This window comes from Chelonia mydas, chromosome 6, assembly GCF_015237465.2.
Source record: "Chelonia mydas isolate rCheMyd1 chromosome 6, rCheMyd1.pri.v2, whole genome shotgun sequence".
NCBI classification, from domain to species: Eukaryota; Metazoa; Chordata; order Testudines; family Cheloniidae; genus Chelonia; species Chelonia mydas.
In genome coordinates, this window is record NC_051246.2 from 1,290,770 (window position 1) to 1,305,109 (window position 14,340).

Genomic DNA, 14,340 nt, shown 5'->3' on the forward strand with positions numbered 1-14,340 from the left:
CAGCCACAACCCCCTGAAGAGATGGGGCGGGCCCTGGAAAGGGGGCGTGGCTAGACGCAGGGGGCGGGGCTGCCGTTCCGCGGGCGCGCCACAGGCCGAAGTCGCCCCGCGCGCATGCGCAGAGCGACCCCAGGTGTAGCGGTTGGCACCTCGGCGCGTGGCTTCGACCCTTCGTCTCGCGACGGGGGCAGCGATTGGGTGGGGTTCGACGCATGCGCGGTACGGACCTGACGGAGATTTTTTTCGCACCGACCGGGCTCCTTTTTCTTACTCCCCTCCCCCCCACCTCAGCGTCCTCAGGATTCTCCGCCGCCGCCTTCCTGCGGGATGCGTGCGCAGCCTCTCCCGTCACGTGAGAGGAGCGGGCCAATGGACTGCGGCGGCGCGGGGCCTGCTGGGAATTGTAGCCCTCGGCCTTCTGCTGGGACGAGACCGTCCGGCGCGTGAGGACTCCATTTCCCATCGGGCGCCGCGCGCGCTCGCTGCCCGAGCCGCCCCGGCGGGGCCGCGCAGCCTGCTGGGAGCTGTAGTCCTCGGCCGGGGGAGACGCGGAGTGATGACGTCAGAGTAGCGCGACGCGGAGGCACGTTGTGTGAGGAGGCCTCATGGCACCTGGGGAGGTAACTGGAGCCGCAGCGCGGGCAGGGAACGGGGGAAGGGAATCCCAGCATGCACCGGGCGGGGGGCTCCCAGCATGCACTGGGCGGGGACCTGGAGCATGCTGGTACCCCCCCGGGTTGGCGCGACCCGGCCCGGGGCAGGCTGGGACCCCCCCGGGTTGGCGCGACCCGGCCCCGGGCAGGCTGGGAGCCCCCCGGGTTGGCGCGACCCGGCCCCGGGCAGGCTGGGACCCCCCCGGGTTGGCGCGACCCGGCCCGGGGCAGGCTGGGAGCCCCCCGGGTTGGCGCGACCCGGCCCGGCGCAGGCTGGGAGCCCCCCGGGTTGGCGCGACCCGGCCGCGGGCAGGCTGGGAGCCCCCCGGGTTGGCGCGACCCGGCCTGGCGCAGGCTGGGAGCCCCCCGGGTTGGCGCGACCCGGCCCCGGGCAGGCTGGGAGCCCCCCGGGTTGGCGCGACCCGGCCCGGGGCAGGCTGGGAGCCCCCCGGGTTGGCGCGACCCGGCCTGGCGCAGGCTGGGAGCCCCCCGGGTTGGCGCGACCCGGCCCCGGGCAGGCTGGGACCCCCCCGGGTTGGCGCGACCCGGCCCGGGGCAGGCTGGGAGCCCCCCGGGTTGGCGCGACCCGGCCCGGGGCAGGCTGGGAGCCCCCCGGGTTGGCGCGACCCGGCCCGGGGCAGGCTGGGAGCCCCCCGGGTTGGCGCGACCCGGCCCGGGGCAGGCTGGGACCCCCCCGGGTTGGCGCGACCCGGCCCCGGGCAGGCTGGGACCCCCCCGGGTTGGCGCGACCCGGCCCGGGGCAGGCTGGGACCCCCCCGGGTTGGCGCGACCCGGCCCGGGGCAGGCTGGGAGCCCCCCGGGTTGGCGCGACCCGGCCCGGGGCAGGCTGGGAGCCCCCCGGGTTGGCGCGACCCGGCCCGGGGCAGGCTGGGAGCCCCCCGGGTTGGCGCGACCCGGCCCGGGGCAGGCTGGGAGCCCCCCGGGTTGGCGCGACCCGGCCGGGGGCAGGCTGGGAGCCCCCCGGGTTGGCGCGACCCGGCCCGGGGCAGGCTGGGAGCCCCCCGGGTTGGCGCGACCCGGCCCGGGGCAGGCGGGGAGCCCCCCGGGTTGGCGCGACCCGGCCCGGGGCAGGCTGGGAGCCCCCCGGGTTGGCGCGACCCGGCCGGGGGCAGGCTGGGAGCCCCCCGGGTTGGCGCGACCCGGCCCGGCGCAGGCTGGGAGCCCCCCGGGTTGGCGCGACCCGGCCCGGCGCAGGCTGGTACCCCCCCGGGTTGGCGCGACCCGGCCTTGGGCAAGCTGGGAGCCCCCCGGGTTGGCGCGACCCGGCCTCGGGCAAGCTGGGAGCCCCCCGGGTTGGCGCGACCCGGCCCGGCGCAGGCTGGGAGCCCCCCGGGTTGGCGCGACCCGGCCCGGCGCAGGCTGGGAGCCCCCCGGGTTGGCGCGACCCGGCCCCGGGCAGGCTGGGACCCCCCCGGGTTGGCGCGACCCGGCCCGGGGCAGGCTGGGACCCCCCCGGGTTGGCGCGACCCGGCCCGGGGCAGGCTGGGAGCCCCCCGGGTTGGCGCGACCCGGCCCGGGGCAGGCTGGGAGCCCCCCGGGTTGGCGCGACCCGGCCCGGGGCAGGCTGGGAGCCCCCCGGGTTGGCGCGACCCGGCCGGGGGCAGGCTGGGAGCCCCCCGGGTTGGCGCGACCCGGCCCGGGGCAGGCTGGGAGCCCCCCGGGTTGGCGCGACCCGGCCCCGGGCAGGCTGGGGGCCCCCCGGGTTGGCGCGACCCGGCCCCGGGCAGGCTGGGAGCCCCCCGGGTTGGCGCGACCCGGCCCCGGGCAGGCTGGGAGCCCCCCGGGTTGGCGCGACTCGGCCCCGGGCAGGCTGGGAGCCCCCCGGGTTGGCGCGACTCGGCCCCGGGCAGGCTGGGAGCCCCCCGGGTTGGCGCGACTCGGCCCCGGGCAGGCTGGGAGCCCCCCGGGTTGGCGCGACCCGGCCCGGCGCAGGCTGGGAGCCCCCCGGGTTGGCGCGACCCGGCCCGGCGCAGGCTGGGAGCCCCCCGGGTTGGCGCGACCCGGCCCCGGGCAGGCTGGGAGCCCCCCGGGTTGGCGCGACCCGGCCCCGGGCAGGCTGGGAGCCCCCCGGGTTGGCGCGACCCGGCCCGGGGCAGGCTGGGAGCCCCCCGGGTTGGTGCGGCCCGGCCCGGTGCATACTGGGAGTGCATGTCCCAGTACTTGATCCCCTAACCCACCCCCCTCCCGCCCCCAGAGGGACGCCCAGCGCGCGCTGGAGCTGCTGCATATGACCGTCTTCTCCCAGAGCGTCTCGCCCTGCGGCAAGTACCTGGCAGCTGGGAACAACTATGGGGAGATCGCCATCTTCAGGTAACCCCCAGCCTGCCCCCGTCACCCCCTGCCCCTCCTGGGGCTGCTCCCCTCCGCTCACTCCTCTCTGCTCCCCCCCAGCCTCTCGGCGGCGCTGAGCTCCGAAGCCAAGGAGGAGAGCAAGAAGCCGGTGGTGTCCTTCACTGGTAGGTGCCTCTCGCTGGCGGGGGAGTGAGGGGGGATTCCCAGCGTGCACTGGGGCCACTTGCGCCAACCTGGGATAATCCCGGGATGTGTCGTGCCCCGTGTTGCCAAGCCAGAGGGGTCCCAGGATGCATTGCACCAAGCTGGGGAGCTCTCAGAATGCACAGCACCCGGTCGTGCCAGGGAGCTCCCATCACGCACCGAATCCAGCTGCCCCAGCTGGGGCGTCCCCCAGATGCCCTGCCCCAGCGCTGACGCCCCCCTCGCTCCCCTCCGCAGCCCACGACGGGCCGGTCTACGCCATGGTCTCCACCGAGCGGCAGCTGCTGAGCTCCGGCAACGGCGAGCTCAGGGCCTGGAACTGGAGCGACATCGTCAAGAAGGTGAGACGTGCCGCTGCCCTCCCCCACGTGTCCCGGACGCCTGGGTCCCTGCTGAGGCCGCCGCTCCCGCCCCGGGCTCCTGGGTCCCTCCTAACGCCGCCTATTCCCGCCCCGGACGCCTGGGTCGCTCCTAACGCTGCCTCTTCCCGCCCCGGGCTCCTGGGTCCCTCCTAATGCCACCTATTCCCGCCCCGGGCTCCTGGGTCCCTGCTAACGCCGCCTATTCCCACCCCGGACGCCTGGGTCCCTGCTAACGCCGCCTATTCCCGCCCCGGACGCCTGGGTCCCTGCTAACGCCGCCTATTCCCGCCCCGGACGCCTGGGTCCCTGCTAACGCCGCCTATTCCCGCCCCGGACGCCTGGGTCCCTCCTAACGCTGCCTATTCCTGCCCCGGACGCCTGGGTCCCTGCTAACGCCGCCTATTCCCGCCCCGGACGCCTGGGTCCCTCCTAACGCCGCCTATTCCCGCCCCGGACGCCTGGGTCCCTCCTAACGCCGCCTATTCCCGCTCTGGATGCCTGGGTCCCTCCTAACACCGCCTATTCCCGCCCCGGACGCCTGGGTCCCTGCTAACGCCGCCTATTCCCGCCCCGGACGCCTGGGTCCCTCCTAACGCCGTCTCTCTCCCTGGCAGGGGTGCAAGGAAGCCTGGAGCCGCAGACCCCCGTACAGGTGAGCGCCCCCGTCCCCCTACCCCCACCTCCTTCGCTTTCACACTCCCCCTCTCTCTCCTGTGCCAGGAGCAGCCTGGAGGTGCCCGAGATCAACAGCCTGCAGCTGAACCCCAAGGTGAGCCGCCGTGCATTGTGGGAAGGGGGGCACCCCTCGGTCCCCCAGCCCCCCCTTACCTGCTGTCTCTCTGCCCTTCCCCCGCAGGATAACAGCCTCCTGCTGGCCGGGGGCGACTGCGCCGTGCACGCCATGGACCTGGAGTCCGGCGCCTTCACTGTGAGTGTGGGGGGGTCACCGTGGAGCTGGGGGGGCCATGGGAGCCGGTGGGTGCAGGGGTGGGCCACCAGGGGGAGCCCCCCGCCCTGGTCACTGCTGGGAAAATGGGCCGGAACGCACTGAAACGGGAGGGTAGCGTCTGTCCGTCCCCGTCCTCCCGTCTGTCTGTCCCCGTCTGTGTGTGCCTGTCCTCCCGTCCTCCTGTCCCCGTCCTCCCGTCTGTCCGTCCCCGTTCTCCCGTCCCCGTCCTCCTGTCTGTCCGTCCCCGTCCTCCTGTCCCCGTCCTCCCGTCTGTCCGTCCCCGTCCTCCCGTCCCCGTCCTCCTGTCTGTCCATCCCTGTTCTCCTGTCCCCGTCCTCCCGTCTGTCCGTCCCCGTCCTCCTGTCCCCGTCCTCCTGTCTGTCCATCCCCGTTCTCCCATCTGTCCGTCCCCGTCCTCCCGTCTGTCTGTCCCCGTCCTCCCGTCTGTCTGTCCCCGTCTGTGTGTGCCTGTCCTCCCGTCCTCCTGTCCCCGTCCTCCCGTCTGTCCGTCCCCGTTCTCCCGTCCCCGTCCTCCTGTCTGTCCGTCCCCGTCCTCCTGTCCCCGTCCTCCCGTCTGTCCGTCCCCGTCCTCCTGTCCCCGTCCTCCTGTCTGTCCATCCCTGTTCTCCTGTCCCCGTCCTCCTGTCTGTCCGTCCCCGTCCTCCTTTCCCCGTCCTCCCGTCTGTCTGTCCCCGTCTGTGTGTGCCTGTCCTCCCGTCCTCCCGTCCCCGTCCTCCCGTCTGTCCGTCCCCGTTCTCCCGTCCCCGTCCTCCTGTCTGTCCGTCCCCGTCCTCCTGTCCCCGTCCTCCCGTCTGTCCGTCCCCGTCCTCCTGTCCCCGTCCTCCCGTCTGTCCGTCCCCGTCCTCCTTTCCCCGTCCTCCCATCTGTCCGTCCCCGTCTGTGTGTGCCTGTCCTCCCGTCCTCCTGTCCCCGTCCTCCCGTCTGTCCGTCCCCGTCCTCCCGTCTGTCTGTCCCCGTCTGTGTGTGCCTGTCCTCCCGTCCTCCTGTCCCCGTCCTCCTGTCTGTCCATCCCTGTTCTCCTGTCCCCGTCCTCCTGTCTGTCCGTCCCCGTCCTCCTTTCCCCGTCCTCCCATCTGTCCGTCCCCGTCTGTGTGTGCCTGTCCTCCCGTCCTCCTGTCCCCGTCCTCCCGTCTGTCCGTCCCCGTCCTCCTGTCCCCGTCTTCCCGTCTGTCTGTCCCCATCTGTGTGTGCCTGTTCTCCCGTCCTCCTGTCCCCGTCCTCCTGTCTGTCCGTCCCCGTCCTCCTGTCCCCGTCCTCCTGTCTGTCCGTCCCCGTCCTCCTTTCCCCGTCCTCCCATCTGTCCGTCCCCGTCTGTGTGTGCCTGTCCTCCCGTCCTCCTGTCCCCGTCCTCCTGTCTGTCCATCCCTGTTCTCCTGTCCCCGTCCTCCTGTCTGTCTGTCCCCATCTGTGTGTGCCTGTCCTCCCGTCCTCCTGTCCCCGTCCTCCCGTCTGTCCGTCCCCGTTCTCCCGTCCCCGTCCTCCTGTCTGTCCGTCCCCGTCCTCCTTTCCCCGTCCTCCCATCTGTCCGTCCCCGTCTGTGTGTGCCTGTCCTCCCGTCCTCCTGTCCCCGTCCTCCCGTCTGTCCGTCCCCGTCCTCCTGTCCCCGTCCTCCTGTCTGTCCATCCCTGTTCTCCTGTCCCCGTCCTCCTGTCTGTCTGTCCCCATCTGTGTGTGCCTGTTCTCCCGTCCTCCTGTCCCCGTCCTCCCGTCTGTCCGTCCCCGTCCTCCTTTCCCCGTCCTCCCATCTGTCCGTCCCCGTCTGTCCGTCCCCGTCCTCCTTTCCCCGTCCTCCCGTCTGTCCGTCCCCGTCCTCCTTTCCCCGTCCTCCCGTCTGTCCGTCCCCGTCCTCCTTTCCCCGTCCTCCCATCTGTCCGTCCCCGTCTGTGTGTGCCTGTCCTCCCGTCCTCCTGTCCCCGTCCTCCCGTCTGTCCGTCCCCGTCCTCCCGTCTGTCTGTCCCCGTCTGTGTGTGCCTGTCCTCCCGTCCTCCTGTCCCCGTCCTCCCGTCTGTCCGTCCCCGTCCTCCTGTCCCCGTCTTCCCGTCTGTCTGTCCCCATCTGTGTGTGCCTGTTCTCCCGTCCTCCTGTCCCCGTCCTCCTGTCTGTCCGTCCCCGTCCTCCTTTCCCCGTCCTCCCATCTGTCCGTCCCCGTCTGTGTGTGCCTGTCCTCCCGTCCTCCTGTCCCCGTCCTCCTGTCTGTCCATCCCTGTTCTCCTGTCCCCGTCCTCCTGTCTGTCTGTCCCCATCTGTGTGTGCCTGTCCTCCCGTCCTCCTGTCCCCGTCCTCCCGTCTGTCCGTCCCCGTTCTCCCGTCCCCGTCCTCCTGTCTGTCCGTCCCCGTCCTCCTTTCCCCGTCCTCCCATCTGTCCGTCCCCGTCTGTGTGTGCCTGTCCTCCCGTCCTCCTGTCCCCGTCCTCCCGTCTGTCCGTCCCCGTCCTCCTGTCCCCGTCCTCCTGTCTGTCCATCCCTGTTCTCCTGTCCCCGTCCTCCTGTCTGTCTGTCCCCATCTGTGTGTGCCTGTTCTCCCGTCCTCCTGTCCCCGTCCTCCCGTCTGTCCGTCCCCGTCCTCCTTTCCCCGTCCTCCCATCTGTCCGTCCCCGTCTGTCCGTCCCCGTCCTCCTGTCCCCGTCCTCCCGTCTGTCCGTCCCCATCCTCCTTTCCCCGTCCTCCTGTCTGTCCATCCCCGTCTGTCCATCCCCGTCCTCCTGTCTCCGTCCTCCCGTCTGTCCATCCCCGTCCTCCTGTCCCCGTCCTCCCGTCTGTCCGTCCCCGTCCTCCTGTCTGTCCGTCCCCGTCCTCCTGTCTGTCCGTCCCTGTTCTCCTGTCCCCGTCCTCCCGTCTGTCTGTCCCCGTCCTCCCGTCTGTCTGTCCCCGTCTGTGTGTGCCTGTCCTCCCGTCCTCCTGTCCCCGTCCTCCCGTCTGTCCGTCCCCGTTCTCCCGTCCCCGTCCTCCTGTCTGTCCGTCCCCGTCCTCCTGTCCCCGTCCTCCCGTCTGTCCGTCCCCGTCCTCCTGTCCCCGTCCTCCTGTCTGTCCGTCCCCGTCCTCCTTTCCCCGTCCTCCCATCTGTCCGTCCCCGTCTGCGTGTGCCTGTCCTCCCGTCCTCCTGTCCCCGTCCTCCCGTCTGTCCGTCCCCGTCCTCCTGTCCCCGTCCTCCTGTCTGTCCATCCCTGTTCTCCTGTCCCCGTCCTCCTGTCTGTCTGTCCCCATCTGTGTGTGCCTGTTCTCCCGTCCTCCTGTCCCCGTCCTCCCGTCTGTCCGTCCCCGTCCTCCTTTCCCCGTCCTCCCATCTGTCCGTCCCCGTCTGTCCATCCCCGTCCTCCTGTCCCCGTCCTCCCGTCTGTCCGTCCCCGTCCTCCTTTCCCCGTCCTCCCGTCTGTCCGTCCCCGTCCTCCTTTCCCCGTCCTCCCGTCTGTCCGTCCCCGTCCTCCTTTCCCCGTCCTCCCGTCTGTCCGTCCCCGTCTGTGTGTGCCCGTCCTCCTGTCTCCGTCCTCCCGTCTGTCCATCCCCGTCCTCCTGTCCCCGTCCTCCCGTCTGTCCGTCCCCGTCCTCCTGTCTGTCCGTCCCTGTTCTCCTGTCCCCGTCCTCCCGTCTGTCTGTCCCCGTCCTCCCGTCTGTCTGTCCCCGTTCTCCTGTCCCCGTTCTCCCGTCTGTCCGTCCCCGTCCTCCCGTCTGTCCGTCCCCGTTCTCCTGTCCCCGTCCTCCCGTCTGTCCGTCCCCGTCCTCCTGTCCCCGTCCTCCCGTCTGTCTGTCCCCGTCCTCCCGTCTGTCTGTCCCCGTTCTCCTGTCCCCGTCCTCCCGTCTGTCCGTCCCCGTCTGTGTGTGCCCGTTCTCCTGTCCCCGTCCTCCCGTCTGTCCGTCCCCGTCTGTGTGTGCCCATCCTCCTGTCCCCATTCTCTCGTCTGTCCGTCACCGTCTGTGTGTGCCTTTCTTCCCGTCTGTCCATCCCCGTCCTCACGTCTGTCCGTCCTCGTCTTTCTCTGTCCGTCCTCCTGTCTGTCTGTCCCTCTGTGTCAGTCCATCCCCATCCACCCCGTCTGTCCGTGCCCCCTGCCCACTCTCTCTCCCTGTCTCCCCAGCAGGAGTTTCGGGGGCACAGCGACTACGTCCACTGCCTGGCGCTGCGGGACCAGGCCCAGGAGTGCCTGTCGGGCAGCGAGGACGGCACCGTGCGCATGTGGGGTGAGGAGCCGGAGGACCCCCACGGCGCCGCCGTCCTGACACCCTGGCCCCATCCTCGGGGGGGCCCGTGGGCTGGGGGAGGGGGTGGCTCGGAGCCTGGGGCCCATCCGTGTCCTCCGGGATGTGCGGGGACCCGTCCATGTGCCCCCCTGCCCCGGCTGAGCGGTGAGAATGGCGCATCCCGCCGCTGTCTCTCTGCCGGGGCAGGTGATGACTTGGGGGGGGGGGGTGAAGGAGGCCCTGCCCCCCCTCACACCAAGCTCTCTGTGTCGCAGATCTACGCACCGGGGCACAGGTCCAGCTCATCGAAGTGCACAAATACGAGGTAACGACAGCTCCCCCCGTCCCCCAGTTCTAACCACCACAGCCTACTTCCCTCCCAGAGCCGGGGAGAGAACCCAGGAGTCCTGGCTCCCAGCCCCGCCTGCTCTAACCCACCAGCCCCGCCTCCGCTCCCAGAGCTGGGGAGAGAACCCAGGAGTCCTGGCTCCCAGCCCCCACTGCTCTAACCCACCAGCCCCCCCTCCGCTCCCAGAGCTGGGGAGAGAACCCAGGAGTCCTGGCTCCCAGACCCCCCAGCTCTAACCCACCAGCCCCCACTGCTCCCCCCATAACGGGCCCTCGTTCCCCTCCCCCAGGAATGCAGCCGGCCCCAGCTCGGGAAGTGGATCCGTTGCCTGGCAACAGACTGTGACTGGATGGTGCGTGAGTTCTCAGCAGGGGGCGCTGGGGGCTCTGGTTTGGGGGCCCCCCCACTGCACCTGGGGTGGTAAAGTCACCGTCTCCTCAGCTGTGGGGCTAGGGATCTGCTGGGACGCGCCGCGCCCGGCCGGGGGGCTCCGGGGACGCGCCCCGCCCAGCGACGCCCGGCCGGGGGGCTCCGGGGACGCGCCCCGCCCAGCGACGCCCGGCGGGGGGGCTCCGGGGACGCGCCCCGCCCAGCGACGCCCGGCGGGGGGGCTCCGGGGACGCGCCCCGCCCAGCGACGCCCGGCGGGGGGGCTCCGGGGACGCGCCCCGCCCAGCGACGCCCGGCGGGGGGGCTCCGGGGACGCGCCCCGCCCAGCGACGCCCGGCGGGGGGGCTCCGGGGACGCGCCCCGCCCAGCGACGCCCGGCGGGGGGGCTCCGGGGACGCGCCCCGCCCAGCGACGCCCGGCCGGGGGGCTCCGGGGACGCGCCCCGCCCAGCGACGCCCGGCCGGGGGGCTCCGGGGACGCGCCCCGCCCAGCGACGCCCGGCCGGGGGGCTCCGGGGACGCGCCCCGCCCAGCGACGCCCGGCCGGGGGGCTCCGGGGACGCGCCCCGCCCAGCGACGCCCGGCTGGGGGGCTCCGGGGACGCGCCCCGCCCAGCGACGCCCGGCCGGGGGGCTCCGGGGACGCGCCCCGCCCAGCGACGCCCGGCGGGGGGGCTCCGGGGACGTGCCGCGCCCAGTGACGTCCATCTGGGGGGTTCCGGGGACGCGCCGCGCCCAGCGACGCCCGGCTGGGGGGCTCGGGGGACGCGCCGCACCCAGCGACGCCCGGCTGGGGGGCTCGGGGGACGCGCCGCACCCAGGGTCGCCCGGCGGGGGGGCTCCGGGGACGCGCCCCGCCCAGTGACGCCCGGCCGGGGGGCTCCGGGGACGCGCCCCGCCCAGTGACGCCCGGCCGGGGGGCTCCGGGGACGCGCCCCGCCCAGTGACGCCCGGCGGGGGGGCTCCGGGGACGCGCCCCGCCCAGGGTCGCCCGGCGGGGGGGCTCCGGGGACGCGCCCCGCCCAGGGTCGCCCGGCGGGGGGGCTCCGGGGACGCGCCCCGCCCAGGGTCGCCCGGCGGGGGGGCTCCGGGGACGCGCCCCGCCCAGTGACGCCCGGCCGGGGGGCTCCGGGGACGCGCCCCGCCCAGTGACGCCCGGCCGGGGGGCTCCGGGGACGCGCCCCGCCCAGTGACGCCCGGCCGGGGGGCTCCGGGGACGCGCCCCGCCCAGGGTCGCCCGGCCGGGGGGCTCCGGGGACGCGCCCCGCCCAGTGACGCCCGGCGGGGGGGCTCCGGGGACGCGCCCCGCCCAGTGACGCCCGGCGGGGGGGCTCCGGGGACGCGCCCCGCCCAGTGACGCCCGGCGGGGGGGCTCCGGGGACGCGCCCCGCCCAGTGACGCCCGGCCGGGGGGCTCCGGGGACGCGCCCCGCCCAGTGACGCCCGGCCGGGGGGCCCCGGGGACGCACTGGGCCCGGTAGCAGTTTCCCCCTCCCAGCTGGGTGTGGGGGGTTGGCCTGAGAAGCCGAGGCTCATGGGATGCGGGGGGAGCAGGGCTGTGGGGGTCCCTGCGGCGTCTGACTCCGTCTCTCCCCCAGGTGTGCGGGGGGGGCCCGGCGCTCACCCTCTGGCACTTGCGCTCCGTGACCCCCACCACGGTCTTCCCCCTGCCCCACTCCCAGCAGCACGTCATGTTCTACCAGGACCTGGTGAGTGCCCCCCGCCCTGCACCCCTCGGCCTGCGCCAGGCCCGGGCTCCTCCGTGTCTCCTCCCCTCCGGTCCGGCCTCTTCTGGCACACGCCTGGGTGGGCATCGCGTCCTTCCCCGGGTGGGCAGGTGGGGGGCCACTTCGGGGGGCGTTTGTTCTTTCACCCAGGTGGGCGTTCGTCCGTTCCTTCCTTCCTTTGTTCTCTTCCTCCGTTCGTTGGTTCTTCCTGTTGCCCTGCGGGTTCGTTCGCGCTTTTCATTCATTCGTTCTCCTCCCCGGTTCATTCGTTCGTTTTACTGATTCATTCACGCATTTTCTTCCCTCTTTCTGTTCCCTGATTTATTCCTTCATTTGTTTTATTCATTCTTTCTAGCATTCATTCGTTCATCCATCCTTCCGTCCTGTTCCTCCATTTGTTCCCTTTCCTGTCCATTCGCTCTTTTTTCATTCTTTGCTTCTCTTTTATCGTTCATTCGTCACAGGGGTTCTTCCTTCGTTTGTTCTTTTCCCATTCGTTTGTCTTCATTTTTCTTATCGTTCTTTCTTTCTCTTGCCTTCTTCCTTCCTTCCTCCCTCTGGGGCGCCTGGCACTGGCCACTGTCGGCAGACGGGGCACTGGGCTAGATGGACCTTTGGGCTGACCCAGTCTGGCCGTTCTTATGTCTATTTCCCTCTTCGTTCATTCTTTCGTTCTTTTCTCCATTCTTTTTTGTTCGTTCTTTCTCTTGCTCTCTTCATTCATTCTCTTCTCCGTTCATTCACACCTTCGTTCTGTTTTTCCTCCTTTCGTTCTCTTTCTCCGTGTTTTTATTCACTTTTTCTCCATTTGTTCTGTTCTCCTGTTGGTTTGTTCATAGTTTTCTTTCTATTACCTTCTTCCTTCCTTCTTTCTTTTTACATTCGTTCTTTTTCTTGCCCTCTTCATTTGTGAGGGCATTCCCCATTCCCCTGCTTGTTCATTTGTTCGCTTTTTTAGTCAGTCCTTTGTTCTAGCCCTACCTTCCTTCCTTTTGTCGTTCTAGCCCCTAGGTCACTTTTTCACTCTTTTTTCCTTGTTCCTTCTCTCTCTTGTTTCTTCATTTGATTTCTGACGTTCTTTTCTTCTGTTCCTGTCCAGCCGCTCTGTTCCTGTGTTCGTCTCTTCGTTCGTTTGCCTTTTTGTTCATTCCTTGCGGCTTTTTCCCTCTTTGTCCCGTTCCCCTTTTCGTTTGTTGGTTCTTTTTAATGCTCTCGTCATTCAGTCTAGTCCCGTCTTTTCTCTTCTCTCCTCTCTCCTTCTATTCCCATCCCGCCACTCGTTCCAGGCCCCGCACGTTCATTCGTTCTTTCCCTCCGTTATCTCCCGAGGTCTCTCACTAACCCCCCGCCCCGTCTCTGCCCCCCAGATCCTCTCCGCAGGGCACAGCCCGGCCATCAACCACCTGCAGATCAGCGGGGAAATCAGGGCTCAGATCCCCTGCACGCCCCGCTCCGTCCACTCGCTCTGCGTCAACGAGCGCTCCCCTGAGCACAAGGTAGGGGGCGCCCCACTCACGCGGGGGGGGGTGGGGGGTGGGAGGGGCTTAGAATGAAGTGGGAGGGGCTGGGAGAGAGGCGGGGCCTGGAGCTGGGGAAGGGGCTGGGATTGGAGTGAGGGGAAGGTACCTAATTGGGAGGGCTTGGAGTAGAGTCAGGCATCTAGTCGGGGGGGGGGAGGGGGAGGGCAGGGGGCTGGGAAGAGGGGGGCTCTGGGGCAGGGACTCCAATGAAGCTAATCCAGCTCCAAAGGGGATCCCAGGATCCTGGCTCCACTGACTCTTCCCCCCCCCGAATTGGTCTGACCCCCCAGGTGCTGACGGCCGCCGGGAGCAGCCACAAAGTCGACGTCTTCACCAACTTCAGCTACCGAGCCTTCTCCCTCTGCTTCGCTTAGCGCCCCCCAGCGCCCCGTCCCCCAGGACCCCCTGATCCCCTCCCCCAGCACCCCTGAACTCCTCCCCCTACCCACGATCCCCGCCCCCAGGACCCCCAGTTCCCCTCCCCGACCTCCCGATCCCCTCCTCCCACCCCAGAGCCCCCCAGCACCCTGTCCCCCAGAACCCCCGATCTCCTCCCCCGTTCCCTTCCTTCCACCCCGATTCCCGACCCCAGGACCCCCCAATCCCCTCCCCCCACCCCAGAGCCCCCCCAAGCCCCCTTTCCCTGCTCCCTTTTGGTTTTTTCTCTTCTGTTTGTTTTTTTAATAAAATCCAGCTCCCCCCCTCCCTGTCTCTGTGCCCGGAGGGCTGCTGCGGCTCAGGGGTTTGGCCGAGAGATCTGGAGCCGGGCGGGGCGGGGGGGGGTGCACGGAGCTGTCGCCCCACAGATCTGGGGGTGCATTGAGGCAGCGTTTGACTTGGAGGGCAGGGAACGCGTTTAGCAAACCTGTGTTACGCCGGGCCCCTTGGCACGGGCTATGCAGCCGGCTCCGCCTCTGGCCTCTCTCCAGCCTCCCTGACTGCGCCCAGCTCTGGTGTGCGGCCTGCTGCCGTTTTCATCACAGCTCGCGTTACAGCAACTCCGCCTCAGCCCAGGCCGCCGGGCTGGGGGCTCCGTCTGCCCGGAGCTGGGTGTATCTCGGTATCCGGCCTGGGGGCCACTGCGGCTGGGGGACCTGGCTCCACGCTCATTCCTGGGTCGCTCTCAGCCCGGGCTGCGGGGAGCCGGCAGCTGCCTGGTTCTCTGGGGTGGGCGGCTCGGGGGGGACCCCGCGGAGGGGCAGGGGGGCAACACTGGCGATCGCAGGGGGAGCCGGCCTGGATCAGAGAAGGAGCCCTGGGGGTCCCAGTCCCAGGGCTTCGCGCAGCAGGAGACGCTGGCGCTGAGAGTCTGAACATGGGAGGTTCTGTAACGGGTGTAACTGCGGGGAACTGGCCAAGGGAGGGGAGCCAGGCAGCAAATCCTCCAACAGCCCCCACTCTCCTCCCTGAACCAGGGAGAGAACCCAGGAGTCCTGGCTCCCAGCCCCCACTCGAAACACCACCCCCCACTCCCAGAGCCGGGGAGAGAACCCAGGAGTCCTGGCTCCCAGCCCCCCTTGCCCTAACCAGCCCCCACTCTCCTCCCAGAGCTGGGGAGAGAACCCAGGAGTCCTGGCTCCCAGTCCCCCCTGCGCTAACCCACTAGCCGCCACTCCCCTCCTGGAGCTGGGGAGAGAACCCAGGAGTCCTGGCTCCCAGCCCCCCTTGCTCTAACCCCTCT

The 14,340-nt window shown here is 70.7% G+C and overlaps 1 protein-coding gene across 2 annotated transcripts; it reads left to right on the top strand.

Moving 5' to 3' along the window:
* The first annotated feature begins 93 nt into the window (after positions 1 to 93).
* THOC6 (THO complex 6) lies at positions 94 to 13,361 on the top strand. Of its 2 annotated transcripts, none has more exons than XM_037898764.2 (13): positions 94 to 620; positions 2,869 to 2,984; positions 3,066 to 3,130; positions 3,408 to 3,511; positions 4,147 to 4,184; positions 4,253 to 4,301; positions 4,389 to 4,460; positions 8,578 to 8,677; positions 8,953 to 9,002; positions 9,316 to 9,378; positions 11,011 to 11,121; positions 12,507 to 12,635; positions 12,950 to 13,361. In XM_037898764.2, exons 1-13 carry the CDS (start codon positions 606 to 608, stop codon positions 13,031 to 13,033), a joined length of 996 nt encoding a protein of 331 aa, XP_037754692.1. In that variant the 5' UTR covers positions 94 to 605; the 3' UTR covers positions 13,034 to 13,361. The 2 variants fall into 2 exon arrangements, with proteins under 2 accessions (XP_037754692.1, XP_037754691.1); XM_037898763.2 differs by having other exon boundaries at positions 8,575 to 8,677; positions 12,950 to 13,358.
* Positions 13,362 to 14,340: the final 979 nt, after the last annotated feature.

Excerpts from the sequence above, each read along its gene's own strand:
- THOC6 (XM_037898763.2), top strand. Across the intron at positions 2,985-3,065 it reads GGGGAGATCGCCATCTTCAG|CCTCTCGGCGGCGCTGAGCT; the intron begins GTAACCCCCAGC and ends GCTCCCCCCCAG. Across the intron at positions 9,379-11,010 it reads CAACAGACTGTGACTGGATG|GTGTGCGGGGGGGGCCCGGC; the intron begins GTGCGTGAGTTC and ends TCTCTCCCCCAG.